At 43.8% G+C, this 17609-nt stretch overlaps 1 protein-coding gene across 3 annotated transcripts in view; it reads left to right on the top strand.

Annotated features, from left to right (window-relative positions):
• LOC102853389 (fibroblast growth factor 13-like) overlaps positions 1-17609 on the top strand; it is a 585433-nt gene that overhangs the window by 426822 nt on the left and 141002 nt on the right. The window contains exon 1 of one of the 3 annotated variants that reach the window (XM_006881830.1): positions 11175-11276. The exons of the other annotated variants lie outside the window; for them this stretch is intronic. Coding sequence (XP_006881892.1) covers positions 11249-11276 — 28 coding nt within the window. The 5' untranslated portion in view covers positions 11175-11248. Of the gene's footprint in view, positions 1-11174; positions 11277-17609 lie in introns of those variants that run through there. 3 annotated transcript variants of the gene reach the window in all.

Below are 17609 nucleotides of genomic sequence, written 5' to 3'. Positions count from 1 at the left end.
TCCAATGACTCAGGTCCTAAAAGTGTTAGGGTATGGCTAAGATGTTATAAATGTAACTTTTATATACACTCAACTCGTAATTCAAGTCCTTGCCATCAAGTCGGAATTAACTTGTAGCTAGCTTACTTTCTACCAAGTGCTCAGAGGCTGTAAATTGCACAGGAGCAGCTTGGCCATCTTTCTCCCCAGAGGAGCTGGAAGATTAATGTTAAATGCCTTTGTGTTAGCAGCACAGCTTCTTACCCACAAGACCACTGGGGTGTCGTTTATGCGCACTAGAAAATTTTAAAACCTATGACTTGTTTTCTTGTGGTATTTACTGTGTGTGTGTGTGTGGGGGGGTGTCTGGAAGTAAGCTAACGATATCTCTAAGGCATGCTTGTATTCGAAGTTTTGATGTGTTCTTGACATGGGCAGTTGTCTTGTATCGCCCCTGTGAGTGGAGAAAAGGCAAAATTATTTCAGAGACATGTGGAATGTAGGATCACTAGGACTTGATCATGGACTGAAGTTAGGGGATCCAGAGAATGGCAGGAGACAAGGAATATTCCAGAATTTCAGACTCAGGAAACTGGCTGGTTAGGAGTGTTACCTTCACTGTGATTAATAACACTGGAGAGAGTTTCCCCAATTCTCTATTTTCACAATGCAAAAACTAGATGTGTTCAACATCATTAAACAGTGACCGTGGGCATTTTGAGCCAATGTTTTCTGGATTCTTTGCCCCATAGAATTTCGGTTTTGATAAAGCTCAGGGTGGTGACAGTGCATGTTTGTCCGCTGTCATGATCTGGAATATGGGTAAGGGGCCTGGGTTAGATATAGATCCCGCTGCCATAGCAAAGAGATGGTAACTGTAGTCTGTTCTCCTATGTCATTACAGGCTTCCATGAGCTGGAAGGGAGGAGGGTAAGATGTCTGAGGAAGGGGGTAGAGAAGGATGCCAGTGGAACATTTAGTCCTGGGGAAGAGGATGCAATCTTTCTCAGACACACAAATCATCAGAGCTTTCCTTTCAGAAAGGCTTCCTCTGAATTGTGGTAAAATTGTCCATGATGTAAGGATCGCTGCTCGCCTCACAGGCCGTTTCCCTTCTTGCAACATCTCCCTGCTCGGGCTCCCATTGAGGCTGGGCCTCCTTCTTCTGCCACGCTTGGCTTCTTTCTTCACTAATATAAAGCCCAGAGGCTGCCACTGCCGCTGCTGCCCTATGTCAGACTTCCATTCATTCTGCTATGAATTGGAGGATTTTGCAGAGCAGGCCCTCAAACCAGGGGACCCTCACATGTTCACAACTCTGTGAAGTCTAAAATCTGCCCTGGTTTGTATAGAAACCAATGTCTAAGCTCTCCACATACCACTCAATTAGAGACTTTCTCCCTGGGGAGGTGGCAAGTGACTTCAGTACAAGCTCTCTTGCTACAGACTGAGTCTCTTGAGCACACTGGCCCAGAAAGAAGAAACGAAACCTCTCTCTCGCTCTCAGAACCCTCTACATGTGTTGGTACCACCTTTCTTCATGATGCAGACAATTATGACCTTCATTTTGCAGAACAGGAAATGACTGACAGAAATGAGGAAGCATGTTCAGAGAAGCTTAGTGTGTGATCAGCAGCCGTGGCAAGGGATCATGCGGTGTTAGCTCCTGTCGACTGCTTCCTGTATAACATGTTTAAATGTCATGCCATTTCAATGTATAACATAACAAGGAAATATTGTCTGGGCTTCCGTCGTCCTTGTGATCACCAGTATGTTGCCCAACTCTGTACCACCCTCACACTTCCAAATCCTCTTCTTGGTCCAGTCTCCTCCCTTAGCCTGAAGCCATGCCAAAAACTGTCTCAAAATCATAGCCCATGAAAGGGCACTCTGATGGCCTAGTGGCAAGAAGCTGCGCTGCAATCCCGAAAGCGTGGGGTTCGAATCTACCAGATGCTCTTCTGGAGAAGAAGGGGCAATCTCCTCCTGTGTTAGCTTATGAGTCCAGACTGCATCCTAGATGACCCTCCAGTATGTTTTCAGAGGCTGTACATCACACAGAAGGAGATGGCCCATCTTTCTCCCTTAGAGCCACAGGGGGGTTTGAAATACCAAAGAGGACGCTGTCTTTGGTTTAGCAGCTCTCCACAGACCACATGATTGTGCTATCAAGTCAACTGCAGCTCATAGTAACTCTATGAACTGTGGATCTGAACTTTGACCTATCTTGTGCCACCCTCACCATTTCTAATACGCTTGAGACCATTGTTACAGTCACTCTGTTAATCCAACCCCAAAGCAAACCTGCTGCTCTCACATCAATTCTAACTCATAACAACTCCCCTTTGGGCCTTTTAAATCATTTTTTCATTGGTTTGCATACGACAATTTGTTTACATTGTGTTTCATTCATGTTGGGTTTTACCCCCTCCTCCACCCACCAACTCTGTGACCCCATGATTTCCCTCCGCCTCCTCACTCTCAGCCCTCTTGCCCCTCCACTTCCCTCTTTGTATACACATCTCATTGGTTATCCTTCTGTTGTTACAATAATGGTCTTATGCAGTATTTGTCCTTACGAGACTGATTAAGTTCACTCAGCATAATGCTCTCCAGCCTCTCCCATGTTATATAGTACTTTTCAAAATTGTTGCTCCGGAGTGCTGCACAGTATTGCATTGTTCCACAGTTTCTCAATCCAGTTATTTATATTGATGGACATTTGGGGTATTTCTTTGTTCTTGATATTGTGGATAATGCTGCTATTAACATCAGTGTTTGTGCCTCAGTTCTCATTTTCTTTTTTTTTTTCATTCATCGTCAATATATTTTGAAAAATCACTAATGGCAACTATATGCATGGATGTCACCTTACGGACTGCATAGGAATTTGATCTGTTGAAAGAATTGATGGGGAAGCTCAATCTCAGCAGTCAAAACAAGAGCAGAAGTTAACTGTGGAAAATACCTTCAGTTATTCCAGTGCAAGAGTTCTCATTTTCTTGGGGTACATTCCAGGTAGTGGAATAGCTGGTTCATATTGGAATTTCTATGTTCAGCTTTCTTAGGAAACTCCAAACTGCCTTCCAGAGTGCTTGTGCCATTTTGCAATCCCACTAGCTGTGTATGAGAGTTGCAATGTCTCCACATCCTCTCTCCATTGGGTTTTTACGAGGCTGTAAATCCTTACGGGGGGGAATTTGTTTATCTTTCTTCCAAGGAGCAGCTAATTAATTCAAACGCTGTCCATTTGGTTAGCACCACAACAATACGTCACCAGGGCTACTTAGCACACAGCAGGCACTCAAGAAATGTTTGCTGTATCAAAGAATGTAAAAGAAGTTTCCCTAAAATAGGCATGTATTTGACATTAATTCTAAAATCGGCCAAGAGAATCCTCAAAATTACTGAAATGAACACAGAGGACATAATTGGATTTTTGGTCCCTATAGTCATAAGATATGTATCTGTAAGAATCTAAATATTTAATTTCTCCTTCCACAAAAACTCTTGCAAGGAAAAGATTGTCCAGAAGGTGGGGAATTAGTGCTGGCAAAGGGATTAGCATGAAAAGGACATAGGAAATATACTAGATATCCACCAGGGGGCGCTGGGCACACAAAGCGGAAAACATTATCCTATTTCTCAGAGTGAAAAAAACTGCAAAGAACTTTTTTATTTTCTCTGCATTGCGTATAATTTTGCAATAAAGGGATATCATATTTATAAGATACATGTATATGTATGTTTGTTGTTGCAGACCTTTGAGTTGGAATTGACCCATAGCTGACCCTGACCCTCCAGCAAGTTTTCAGAGGCAGTAATCATATGGGAGGAGATTGCCCATCCTTCTTCCATGAAACAGCTGGTGGATTAGAACCATGTGCCTTTGAGATTGCAGCACAGCTTCTTACCATTAGACCACTAGAGTCTCTATATATGTATATACATATATATCTCCATATATGTTTATACATACACGTACATGTTTTTCTGCTAATACAGCACACAAACACATGCACACGCGCGCGCGCACACACACACACACACACACACACACACACACACGCCCCCTAGCACCTTTAAAAGGTCTGAGGACCCAGTTAGATGTATGATTTGTGTCATATCTGGAATGTGACCGTTGACATATCCAGGTATTATTGACTGTGGTGCGGGAAGCAGAATAGAGTGGAAGGAATGTCTGTATTGACTATGTGAATGTTAAGCTTGACATACGGCCATTGCTATAAGCCATTGTCTTGGCTCGTCACACCCTACCCATGTGACTTACCTGGTCTTGAACTATCCCTGTAATCCATTGTGGAATGTACATTTGTGATCAGTAGGGGATTCGATGGCTGATTTTCAGAAGTCATATCCCTAGTCACTGCTAGAAGCTCTGCTGAACCCTGTTTAACTCTAGCAGCGTGATATCATACAAGGCACCACTGATGGGCACGTGTGGCTGGGTTAGATATACATCCATCGGGTGGAAATGAGACCTTGGTTTCCCACCCAGCAGGGACGAATTCTGTCACGGAACCACCATTGCCTCAGGTCTAATCTTGACCAATAAGCATAAACATGGACTAGACTGGTAGAAAAGCTCCATCCAGGGGTGTCAGCCAGTCGTGGGCCTTGTCTGTACTAGTTCAGTTTTGTCCTTCTGAAACCACAAGGGAAGAATACAGGCTACTCGGCCAATATTTGAGAAACTGTAATGTGTGTGTGGTCTGTGAAGCGTGTAAATCAAACCTTACTTTCAATACCTTGTTTTCCATTTCTGCTTTCAGCATATCCACTATGGCCAAGCGATCTGGGCAATCTATTTTGGCTGCCTTCGTGCCTTCAGACCCATCCCTTTTGATGCTCTGGTTTTTCATAGGTGTGTTTTCTAGAATGATATCTCTGGCATGCTGTATGGGTCCTGGTATAGTGGAAGGACTCAATATTTGTCGGTTGCTTGATGCTGGTAGATTTTATACACACACACACACACACACACACACACACACACACACCCCAAACTTGCACAAAAGGCCTGGAAGGATGATGTAGTTACACGGGCAGGTACAGGGGCAAGAAGGGGCTATGAGCAACCGAAGAAAACTGGCTTTTGTTCACTGTGCATTAAAGGCAAAGCTCTTGGTTAGACTGTCTCATTTAATTCTTAAAAATGATGAAGGACGATCCCTTTATCATCCAAATCCAACTGCCTGCTGCCTTCTGTGCTTAAAACACTCAAAAAAGAGATGTGTTGCCTGTGTCTTCTTCATCTCATGTCCTTGGTGAAGTCAGGTGGCTGTGTCAGCTCAGTCAGACCATGATGGCAGCTGACGCCTGTGTTGCCTTGTGGGGTTGGGATATTTCTGGCTACTCTCACCACCCGTACTGTTCACTCACTCACTCAATCACTTATCACCATGGAACTGGAACCAACTAATAGCAGACCCTCCATTGGATTTCACAGGCAGTGAATCACACGAGAGATGATTGGCCCTCTTTCTCCCACTGAGCCACTGGGAGATTCAAACTGCTAAAGAAGCATAGCTTTTGAGTTGGCAGTGCAACCCTCTCTGGACTATGCCACCAGAGCTCCCCGGCCCCTGCTATGCTCAGAGGAAAAGACTGGTGGTTGTCAGCAGGGAAGGTTTCAGTTTGACTGGGGTGTGTTTCCTCAGCCGAATTTCCTTTCTTCCCTGGAACTGAGTGACTGGGGCAGGAATTAATTACTTGAGCAGCGCTAGTGGGTTTAGAGCAATTGGTTTCATGGAAGGACACAGACTCATGAAAGCTCAGGGTTGAGAGTAACTATAAAGGGACATCCAGTTTGCATCCAGTTTAACCCAACAATCTTTTGATTGTCCTGTAATACCTGAACCCCGTGGCACGATCCCTACTAGTCACCAACTCTGTGAATTTAGACAAAGGAACTTCAGCCCCTTTTGCCTCATTTTATGCACCCATTCAAACAAAAAGCAAAACAAAACTTTCCAAGGTTGTCGTGAAGATAAGAGGAAAAAGCATTTATTCCTCAAACTTAAAAAAACTCTTGATCCTGTTAAATGGGGAGAATTGTGTCTTTACCACCATAAATTCCTCCCTTCCATGACTGCCCAAGATGAGGGATCAGTGGCCAGAGACCCACATTTACAGCCAAAAAATGCTCCTGTTAATTGGCCCAGAGGCTGTGGTGACAGAGCGAGCAAGCAAACAGCGTACTGCACTGCGTATCTATTTACATCTGCTTCTGCTGACATTTTCAAACAATTAAACTGTCAAGGGGGCCTGGAGACAGAGCTTTGAATTTTAATGGGAAATGATTAAATATCAGGCATTATTGCCTTTGATGTGTCTGGGCTTCAAGAGGAGGGCAGCGTATTGATTACGGCCTCCAGGAAGGCAGAAAGCTTGGGCTAGTCCACACTGTAATGATAGCTGGGAGATCTGTGCCTTCTTGGGCTGAGATTAAAGGCCACGCACCAGAGAGTTAACTAGATTTGTCAGCTTCGGTTGAGTTAGACCCTGCCTGGAGGGACAGGGGATTGAGCGGGACTTCAGAGAGGTACACTCGGTCTCTGACATCTTGCTGATGGCATCTTTATATGACTTCTTTGCTGGTGGCATCTTTTAGAAAAGGGCAAGTGACACATGCAGTGAGTACTGACCCCTGTGTCGATTTAGGGCAAACATTGTGAATCCTTGCTAAAGCCACAGTAAAGGCACTGAAGGCTGCCTGTGTAGCCTCTGCTAAGTCAGCTTCTGCCAAGTGGCTCCCTACTTCCTGCGAAGATATATGTACAATCGTGGTGTTAGTGGTGGGGCCTTAAATTCCTTGGGTGGTCACTCTTTTAGGCTATATTTCTATTTGGTACTTTAGAGTACTAAGGAGCAATGATGTCAGTTTAAAGACTAAGGTGCACCCAATCAGGCCACAATCTTTTCAGTCACTTCCTATGCATTTGAGAGCTGGACAAGAATAAGAACGACAGAAGAGGATCTGAGGCCTTTGAACTGTGATGTTGGGGAAGAGTGCTGAAGATCCCATGGACAGCCAAAAGAACAGACAGATATGCCTTGGAGAAGGTGCAGCCCAGAGAGCTCCTTGGATGCAAAGATGCTGAACTTTCGTTTCACATACTCTGGGCATGTTGCTAGGAGAAGCGATTCCTTGGAGAGGGACATCATGCTTGGAAATGTGAAGGGACAATGCAAGAGAGGAAGACCCTCGATGAGATGGATTGCTACAGTGACTGCACCAGTGGGCTCCAGTGTGCCACAGATGATGAGGATGGCGCAGGATAGAACACGGTTCCGATCCATTGTACACAGGGTTGCTCTGAGTCATACTTGACTCGAAGGCACCGAACCACATTATTGATACTAATTCTATTTGTTTTTGCAGGTACTAATCAGGTGGCATGTAGTCTTTGCATGCTGACTGCTCAAGAACTAGACAACCAGGGCTCGTGTAAACAAACCATATAGAATCTAGTAGAATATTCTCTTTTAAATTAATTTTAATGAAAATTTACAGCGACTTTGAGTTTCCATTCATTCCCTGTTGCACACTTTCCTCCCTGCCCACTCCTCCCTTCCACATCACTTTTCTCTTTAAAAAGTAAAAAATAAAAAAATATTTCATTGTTATACAAACCCCCCTCCCAGCCCCCAGTCCATTCCTCTCTGCAGCTTTCATTGTGGACTCTTGTCATGACAATAATACCTTATCATATATCCCTCCTAAACACTTGTCTCCCTCATCTGTTTCAATGCAGTATACATTAGTTATCCCCTCTTTTCTTTATTTCCCCCCAACCCCGCTGTCAGTCAGTCCCACTTTACAACAGTGGCAATCTGCTATACTATTCTTAGTGATTGAATTTGTGTTCGGAACTCTAGAGGCTTTGGTGGCAAGGAATTGAGCTGCTCATGCAAAGATGGAGTTCGAATCCACCAGCTGCTCTGGGGGGAGAGAACTGGGCACTCTCCTCCCATATGATTTACAGCTTCTGAAAACCAGCTGCAGGTCAGCCACGGGTCAGTTCTGACTGGACAGCACACAGCTACCACAAGGGCACGAAGGAGGCCAGCAGTCAACTTGAGAGAGGAGTGACGGGGCCAGCAGAAGTCTCCCCAGAGGGTGTCCTACTTCAAAGAGTAGTGAGCAGACACTGGGAGAAAGGCACTCCAAGCGGAGGGAAGATCTTCCACAACCTTGGGGAGGTATGAAGAACCTGGGGACATTTGGAGAGCTTGGTTAGCCTAGCAAAATGTGTGGTTAGGGACAGCACTCTGCCAAGGAGGTGGATCAGCACAGACCTGCATCCCCTGTTACTTCTCTAAAGGGGCCGGAGGGAGGGGAGAAGGGCTTAAGTCTAAGGCTGAAAAACTGCTGTTCCTAAATGGCTGACACATCGCGCTGTATCACCACCTACGTAAGATAACTGTACACTTCCATCCACTGTGCCTTTCAGATGCTTCCCTTCATCACATCCCCCAATAGTAATGTCAAATAGACAACACCACACTGCGCCTTTAGGGTGAAAACCTCTTTGCAGGAGCTATAATTTCTTTGCACATTTGTGTGAAATTGTTTAATCCACAGGCTTTCATCTGGAACACTTGGCCAGTTTAAGTCACATTCCAAGACTAATTTGAACAAACAGGTATGTCTTGGGAAAAGTGCCACCAGAATGCTCCTTGGAAGCAAAGATGACAAAGCTTCCTCTTTCATGCTTTGGACATGTAGCTAGGGGAGGCTGTCCCTTGGAAAGGGATATCATGCTTGGAAAGATGGAGGGTCAATGAAGGAGAAGATGACCCACAACGATATGGGTGGACATGGTGACTTCAGCAATGGGCTCTGTCTAGTGTCAGAGATGAGGAGGATGGCACAAGATAAGACAGGGTTCAGGTCCACTGCCATAGAGTTGCTAGGAGTTGTACTCGCGTCGAGGGCACTTAACAGCAGTGGTACGGTAGAGGGGTAGGATCATAGGGCGCTCAGGCAGCTGCCCGGCCTGCAGTGCATTGACAGGCTGCTGGAGAGCAGCATGGAGGCCCTAAGCGGCTGAGGCTGCAGTGGTGAGGGAAAGGAGAGCGAGGGTAACAGAAATAAATTTCACGTGCTTTGCAAGTTGGCGCCATATCAGCCCTGACTTTGTTTATTTCTGTGCAGTCTAGACATCACAAGATTGAGTCGCTGTCATCTCAGGAGGCCCCCTTCTCCACTGCCCTACCAGTGCCACCCCTGCAGGACCATTAGAAGCAGTTAGGACCGAGCTGAAAGACAGAGTCTCTTGATTAGACTTGATAAGACGACTTCTATTGAGTGGACATCCTCAGGTCCCTCGGGAATGGCCTTTTTGAGAGCTCTTACCTTGGCTAAGAGACTCTGCCTCCAGATTAGGGTTTTCTATTTTGGCTGGAAGGAAGTTGGCACCTGTCCTGTGCAAGAAGTTCACTGAAGCCTAAATTCTTCCATTAGCCATTTGGGTTGGCAGACAGGGATCTGAGCATGCGCAGTGGTGCACCTGGTGGTAGGGACACTAGCTCAGCCTCCCGGTGGAGTGGGAGTGGGGAGGAGCCCACAGGAACACCGGGAAGCTGATCAGCAGCCCTCCCATCTAAACCTGCGTGACTAGTTAGAATATGTACCTTGAGCCAGAATATGCAGGGCAGAGCACAAAACAAATGCCTGACAGGCTTGTTCAAAAATTACCACGATTTTTCAAATGGTGCCGGAAGAGCATGAGACCAAGTGTGGGCCCTGGTGAGAGCAGGCCCGGAGGGACTGCGCAAGTCACCCCTCCAGGAATCCAGTCCTGGCCAGAGCCCATGCTTGTGCCTCTCCTGGGTTCTTAAGACTTCCGGTGTTCAGCTTCTTGGGCTGTGATTGCCGGGTGGGATAGACGGAGGGTGAGTGAGTTCAGAACAGAGCAAATATCCTCCTCTTCTGCCATTGCAGAGCTCCAGCTAAGTCCTTGCAGAGCTCCAGCTAAGTCCGTAGAGCTGAACGGATTTCGCTGGAGGCTGGGTCCCTTTGGGAGGGGCTGGTGTTTGCAGCTGTTATCTGCTTCTGTTGGATGGGAAAGAGGCAAGGGAGCACCAGGCAATTTTGATTATGCAGAGAAGCTTAAGGAGGGAAATTATGTAAGCTCGTGGAATTTGGGGTATCACCATAGTGTCCCTTTCCATAGAGCACAGAATGTGGGTGATGGGACGTGATAAATATAGCTCCCTGTGGGTGTCAGGAATCCTTCAATATTCAGATTTCCTTTCTCTTTGACTTAAGGGAAGTTTTCCCAGAAGGAGAATCCAATCTGTTCCATAGGAGAGATTCACTTGCTCCCAGAATAACTGAAATTTCCATTTCCATTTGAATTTCCAACCAAAATAGTGTCTGTCTCACCAAGGAAAATGAAAAGAGATGATGATTTGGTTTAGGGATGTGTTTTTCCTTAAAAAGTTCATTCCTGTATTAGTATGGTTGAATGCCTCAGAAATGTGAATGCTAGAATGCTAAAATAGCTTCCGTTGCTTGCTTTTGTCGTAGTCAGCTGAAAACCTTTTCATAGACTTCTAGTAGAGTCTCTGATTATTTTTTTTTGCAAAAATCTTTGATATAAAAATGTGGGAGGGTTTTTTTTTCCTGGTAAAGCACTCAACATTCTGATCAAATTTCAACATTTTACAAATAATTATTACCAAAGATAGAGCAACTAGAATTCTCATAAATGTCTTATTTTGCTTGTAGCATTTTCTATTCATCAATAATTTAATTTCAAGATAAAAGACATTTTCAATATCCCTAAAGCTACTGGGGAGCTTTCAGGCTATAAGATCCCTGACCGTGGGAGAAGCTTCTACCACATAAGCCAGCTAGCTCCACTAATGTGCTCAGGGATCCTGTTACAGACCTATTTTTCCTCCGTAATTCTAGAAGGCAAAATAAATTTTATCCTTGGAAAATAATAAGTTTAAGCAAATAGTATGGGCAAAGCGTATATCTGAGTCCGAGCACTGGTCTGATTATTGCCAGAACAATACTGCTACATGATGAATCATTAATGATCTGTGAGAGTCATAATGGTCTGTCACTAATGCCCATTAATGATCTCTCTATACCGCGAGGATGGGCTTGATGTTTCTGGCCAGTACCTTGGAGAATACTTTAGATATGCCTTAAACTTTCTCTGATCTCCTCTGTGTGTGCGCTCCAAATGTAGACAGCAATTGTCTGAGTAGGACCAGCTTAGAAAGAAGCATGGCTTTGTTAAGGAAGTCGTATTCAGGTAAGAGCTCTTTATGCAATATTTTTGAAAGACATTGATTTGAGAACTTTTGTAGAAATTGACAGAATGTTGCCAGAGAGGTCTTTTGCTTTCCTGTTGAGGTCTTCTGCTTTCAGGCTCTCGACTTTTCTTCTGCTCCACAATCTTGGTCTGTTGAGCAAAGACTCTTTGGAAAAGATATCCTTCCTTCCTTCTTGTTGTTATCCCTAAGAAGAATTTAAGGTTCTGGTTGTCTCAAAGGAGTAAATGTATATTTATGTCATTTTCAAAAGCCCTTTCTTTGTTTTCCGGAAAGAGTGGAACTATCTGATTTGAGATCTCTCTTTTGTAGACTTCTTATTACTCTATATCCATATTACGACTATTCATTTCCGAAGGAAGAGAAGCCAGTAAAGAATGATAATCTTAATTGATCTTAAATGCATGTTGCTCTCGGCTTAGAGGAAGGGACAAAATAGAAGGTGACATAGACAGAAGGAATGGTGGATGCGGTCACACATTAATTCCGTAAATCTTATTAGGTGCGTCTATAGGGAAATCCCAGCAGCTAGGTCGTCCTTAATGTCCAAGCCAAACCAGGAGAAACTCGGTTCCCGCATGGCGGGCGGCAAGGGAGATGCCGCAGATCGCTGATGGAACCAACGCCCAAGAGCCTGCAGCTTGGCGAGAAAAACAAGCCGAGACAGAGGTGGATGGAGCGGCCAGTTTCAACAGGAATTTGCTCTGAGGGTTGAAATCAGAGCTCTGGCTACTTTTGGGGGGAAATGCTAACACGTTATCCAGAGGGGTAAATGACATTGTTTCATGGGGGGACTTCCCCCCCCCTTTTGGTCAGTCTTCACAATATCCAGTGAGACAACCTCTCCAAGAAAGCGCTTTAACTGTATCTTTGCACCTTTGTCATTGAACATGAAAGGATTCCACAGACTGTGGACCCTTGTGACTGGTCTCATTTTGCTAGAACATTTCACCCAGATGAGTGATGACTCACAGTGATTTGTTTGTTTGTTTGTTTGTTTGTTTCTTCAAAAATCTTTCCGCGGTCAAGGAACATGTGCATATTAATGTAATTAATGGGAACCCCCTTTGGGTACCTAACAGAAATCTCTGTGCCACTTGGAGTGGTCCCGGAGCCTCCCCAATGAAGTCTCAGCCTGGCCTGCCGCATTGCATGGACATCAATCATTTGGTTCTTTTTAATTGATCTTACTCTGAACGGGAGAATACGTTTATTTGAATGGTTAGGGCACCAAAGACCATATTAGTGATGAAAATCATTATGGAATCTGTGAGGGTGCATCAATATTTCATCTGGACACAATGCGGGCTTCTAATCAACCCCACTGTGTTTTCACCCACCAGACTGGGGACAGCTGATAACCATCCTCCAAAGAAGGACTGACAGGTCCTTGTGACCTGATCCAAGAAACACTTGCGGTCATTGCTCTGCTCGTAAAGTCATCGAGTGGATTGTGCGCATTTTGCTGAGTAAGGTCCCTGATGTGGGGAACTGTCACCAATTATTGCATTGACAGTGTGCCTCTGTCTGCTGGAAATAGAGTGTCATCTCAATGGTTTGGTGAGATGGGAGAGCAAACCAGCTTCATGCTTCTAAGGGACTTCTAGATTGATCGATGAAATATTAAAAATTGACATGTCCACTTAAAAGAGATGAATGTTCAGGAGACACTAAGCCCCTTTGCAGCAATGAATCAAATTTTTGGACAATTGTTCCTCTTTGAAAGGAGTGGTACTAGTAACGGATCCAACATTGAATAGGCTATGATTTCGTTGTGGTGCAGTACACATGAGATCAGAAGAAAGGATTATACCAAGAATGGTGAGTCCCCAGGGAGGGCCAGGCTCCCCCTCTACACCCCCATATACAGATGATACTGTGCTCACACTGCACCCACTTATTCTCTCACAAACTCATTTCCACAGCTCTCAATTTAAGAACATTTACCCCAAATCCAGTAAGACCATTCACCATGAATCCCCTCCATCGTCCCATTATGACTGGTGCCTCTCATTTGGTCCTCAGGGAAGCAAAGGAACAGACTGTAGCAGTGCTCTCTGTAACCCTTCACAGCCTGGGGCCTCGCCTCATAGGGCTTGCTTTAGCACCCCTGTGTTCTTAGTCACGCTCCTTCCTTCCACCCTACCTTGTGTTACTCCTAGAAGTGATTTGGTCCCTGCCATGTGTCTCGGGTTTGTCTGTGACAAAGTCTTCAGTTCTTCAGGAACTGGTTAGGTATGAGCCAAGTGAGCACAACCACACCTGCTTGTTAGTCCACATGTTAGAATGAACGACTCAAAATTCAGAGCAAAGTGGCAAGACGCTGAACTGCAATTCCAGAGGTACGCGGTTCAAATTCACCAGATACTCTGCTGGAAAAGGAGGAGGCAATCTCCTCCTGTACCAGTCAGATATGATTTGACAGTACACGTAAAAATAATACAATTTTTAAAAAATTCAGAGCACACAGACAAACGTCCTTCCCACAGGGCCCTATAGAAAACAACATGGTTTTTTGAAAATTGTTTTCTTATTGATGAGCACTCCGGAAATGACATTAACTGCTTTTTGAGGAGGTTTTTTGTTTCTATGGGTTGTTGTTGTTTGTGTGGTTGGTTTTTTTTTTTTTAAATCAGTGAGCCCTTAGTCAATCCTTCAGCTGTTCTTTAGATCACTAATAGCAAAACATTTCCAGTATTGAGGTCCCAGGCAGATTGCCTTGCCATAATATGAACTTCAGACTTCTGGGCTCCTTGCTTTTTGCTTAGTAGTTGTTGTTGTTATGTGCTGTTGAGTCACCCGCGACTCATAGCGACCCTATGTACAACAGCTCTGAAACCTGCTCTACCCTGAGCCAACCTTATTGTCTCTGACACACCCATCCTCATTACCCAAGCGACTAAATCAATCCATCTCATCCAGGGCCTTCCTTTCTTGTGCTGTCCCTCCACCCTTCCATGCATGGCATCCTTCTCCAAGGACTGGTGTCTCCTTGCAAACCTGCCCGAAGTATGTCAGACAAAGCTTCAGAATTTCTGCCTCCAAGGAGCAGGCTGGCTTCACCCTCCGTAGGATGAACCTGTTTGTTCTCCTTGCAGTCAATGATATATTCAATACTCATCTCCAGAACCACAGCTCAAACGCAGCAATTCCCCTTCTGTCATCCTTAGTCATTGTCTAGCTTTCTGACGCATAGCAAGTAATTGCAAAGACTGGCCTCAATCAGGAGCACCTTAGTCTCTAGCCTGACCTAGTTGCTCTTTAGTACTTTGGAGAGGTCTCTAATAGCAGACTTTCCCATTGCAATTCACCTTTTGATGTCCTGGTTGATGGTACCAAGAGTGTTGATTGTGGAGCCAAGCAAACTGAAGCTGTTAACAATCTCAATCTCTTCACCATCTGTCATGATGCTGCCAATCAGCCCAGTGGTGAGAATCTTTGTTTTCTTGATGTTGAGCTTCAATCTATATTAAAGACTGCAATCCTTAACCTTCTGCAGCAAGTACCTCAGGTCCTCCTCAGTTTCAACAAGCTGTGTTGTGTCATCTGCATAACGCAGATTGTTAATAGTCTACCTCTAATCCTGATGCCACACTTCTCCTCATAGAACCCAGCCTCCCAGACGACCTGTTCTGCATATAGATTGAAAAGAAAAGGAGATAGGACACATCCCTGGTGTACACCCTTCCTGATTTTGAACCATGCTAGTTTAAGTAGATTAAATGGGAGAAATATTATATTATATTATATTATATTATATTATATTATATTATATTATATTATATTATATTATATTATATTATATTATATTATATTATATTATACATATGTCCACAAACTTGCTTCAGGCAAATAATACTGCAGTCTAAGCTTATCTTAGAAAACAAATGCAAAATACTTGTGTTACATGGTGTATTTTTAGAATGTATAGTAGACACCTATATGCTCCGTTTTCCTATTTGCATTCTAATCTGGGGCTTTAAAGTTGTAAATATTATAGAAAATAAAGAGGTCTTAGGCAGTTTGATATTTTATTCCAGTAACTAAGCTCTTGTCAAAGATAATATCCACAGGAAATGAAGGCCTCTGGGTAGAAACAATTCTCTAAGTTTCCCTTAGGATACCAATCTTAGGGGAAAAGATAAATATGCTACAACTCTCTTACTTTCAACATTGCCTAAATGTCTAGTCACATCTCACTTGGTCTTATATGTGTGTCTTGCTTTATACAATAAATGTGTTTTCAGTGAGTTGTATGTAAATCAAGTCTCGTTTGATATCTATGTGCTGTATAGTGAGTAAACGAGACACTGTGAGGGGTTTTAAATATAAAGTGAAGATTACGTTTGTAATGTGGATATTGAAAGGATTACTCTATCCATTTGAATGTCTGGATTTTAACATGCCCAATGAAAACAAGACATCTACAATGCTTTGTTCAGAAAGAAGTCTCTGACCGGGAATGCAATAATGACTGATGTATGAGAAATATTAAAAATATATTTAAATATACTCCTCATTTATCAAGCATCTCATTATCTGTCATTTTGCTTTTACAATACTAGTGAAAATTCTATTTTTTGAGTTAACAGTGTGCATCTGACAGTAATGAGTGCTAAAGTACAATATGAAAGCGTTACTGGCTGTGATGGTTAAGGTTTTGTGTCATCTTGGCTGGTCCGTGAATCTCAGTAGTTTGGGCCTTATGTAATGATGAAATTTAGCAGATATGTAATACGATATGGCCCTCCTTCAGTTTTACATAACACTGATTTTCACAGAATTACCTGATCTCTGGAACCTAACCATGTTGTTAAGTGAGGAGTAGGTATATTTTTTTCAAGTTTCTGAATGCCCTATTAATGTTTCTTAACCTTTTAGGAGTTATTATTTGATCTTCTGTGATGCTGTTGTCTTCTAAAAGAGAATTTGTTAAGATTCCACAAAGGGAGCTGTAAAAACTAGCTTTGTCCACTTATATTGAAGGAGTCTCCCAAACATTTTGTTCCCCATACTAGTTCTTTGTATTTAGTTCAACATGTAGCTGCAATATCAAAATACTAATTTCTTCTTGCATACAAATTTTATAACTCTTAGAAGACTAAGTGTTATGATTCAGGATCTTTGCAAGATCAGGGTGAAGTAACATTTAGACATATGTTAGTCCTTCAGAGGGTACATTGGTAGTTCAATGGCAGAATTCTTACTCACCACCTGGGAGATTAGAGTTCCGTTACTGGCCATTGTGCCTCATGCCCAGTCACCACCTTGTCAGTTGTTGTTAGGTGCTGTCGGGTCGACTCGACTCATAGTGACCCCATGTACAACAGCTCTGAACCCTACTCTATCCTGAGCCAACCTTATCATCTCCGACACACCTACCCCTGTTATCCCAGTCACTGAGTCAATCTCTCATCCAGGGTCTTCCTCTCAGCTCTCAGATCAGAGACTCAAGACTGGGAAGAAAGCCTGGTGATCTACTTCCTAAAAATCAGTCAGTAACACTCTATAAACCATAATGGTCTGATCCCACTGTACATTGCCTGCCCTAAATCGAGGGCAACTTCAACGATAGCTAATAACAAAGGGCTCCAGAGTCATTGGAATTGGAGATTGTTATTAACACCCTTTCTTGTTGTAGAAAAGAAAAAAATCCATTGTTCTATATTGTCCTACTACATAGTTGGCTAAGAAGGAGGAAGGTATATTTCCAGTTTGACAGAGTATTGATGCCTTTAGATTGTGATGATGGAGAAGAGTGCTGAAGGTCCCAAGGACTGCCAAGAGAAGGAACACACGTGTCTCGGGGGATGTGTGACCAGTGTGCTGCTTAAGGTAACGATGGAGAAACATCATTTCACATACTTGGGGCATGTTGTCAGGAATGGCCAGTACTTAGAAAAAGACACCATGCTGGGAAAGGTCATTGAAAGAGAAGAAAGCTCTCAGGTGGGTGTATTGAAACAGCCACTGTGGCAATGGGCTCCAGCATGGCAGAGGATGGCGGCAATTTTGGTGGCAGGATAGGGTAGGGTAAGATTCAGATTTGTTGTTCATAGTAGCTGCTATGAGCTGTAGCCAACTGGGTGGCACCTAACAGCAGTAACAATAGTATAATAGCACATGAGCTCTGAAGGAGTAGTCTTTAGGGAGTTGCCCTACAATCCCAGAGACTGTGTCTTGAAATCCACCAGCAGTTCCAAGGGAGAATGATGGTCAGTGTCCTCCTGTGCCGGTTTACAGCCTCGGGAACCTAAGGGAGGGTCAGCTGTGAGTTGATTCTGATGATGACAGTGAGAGAGAGAGAAGAAAGA

This window comes from Elephantulus edwardii, unplaced genomic scaffold, assembly GCF_000299155.1.
Source record: "Elephantulus edwardii isolate Elephantulus edwardi_28Jun2011 unplaced genomic scaffold, EleEdw1.0 scaffold00016, whole genome shotgun sequence".
In the NCBI taxonomy this organism is placed as follows: domain Eukaryota; kingdom Metazoa; phylum Chordata; class Mammalia; order Macroscelidea; family Macroscelididae; genus Elephantulus; species Elephantulus edwardii.
This window is presented reverse-complemented; position numbering and strand designations above follow the sequence as displayed.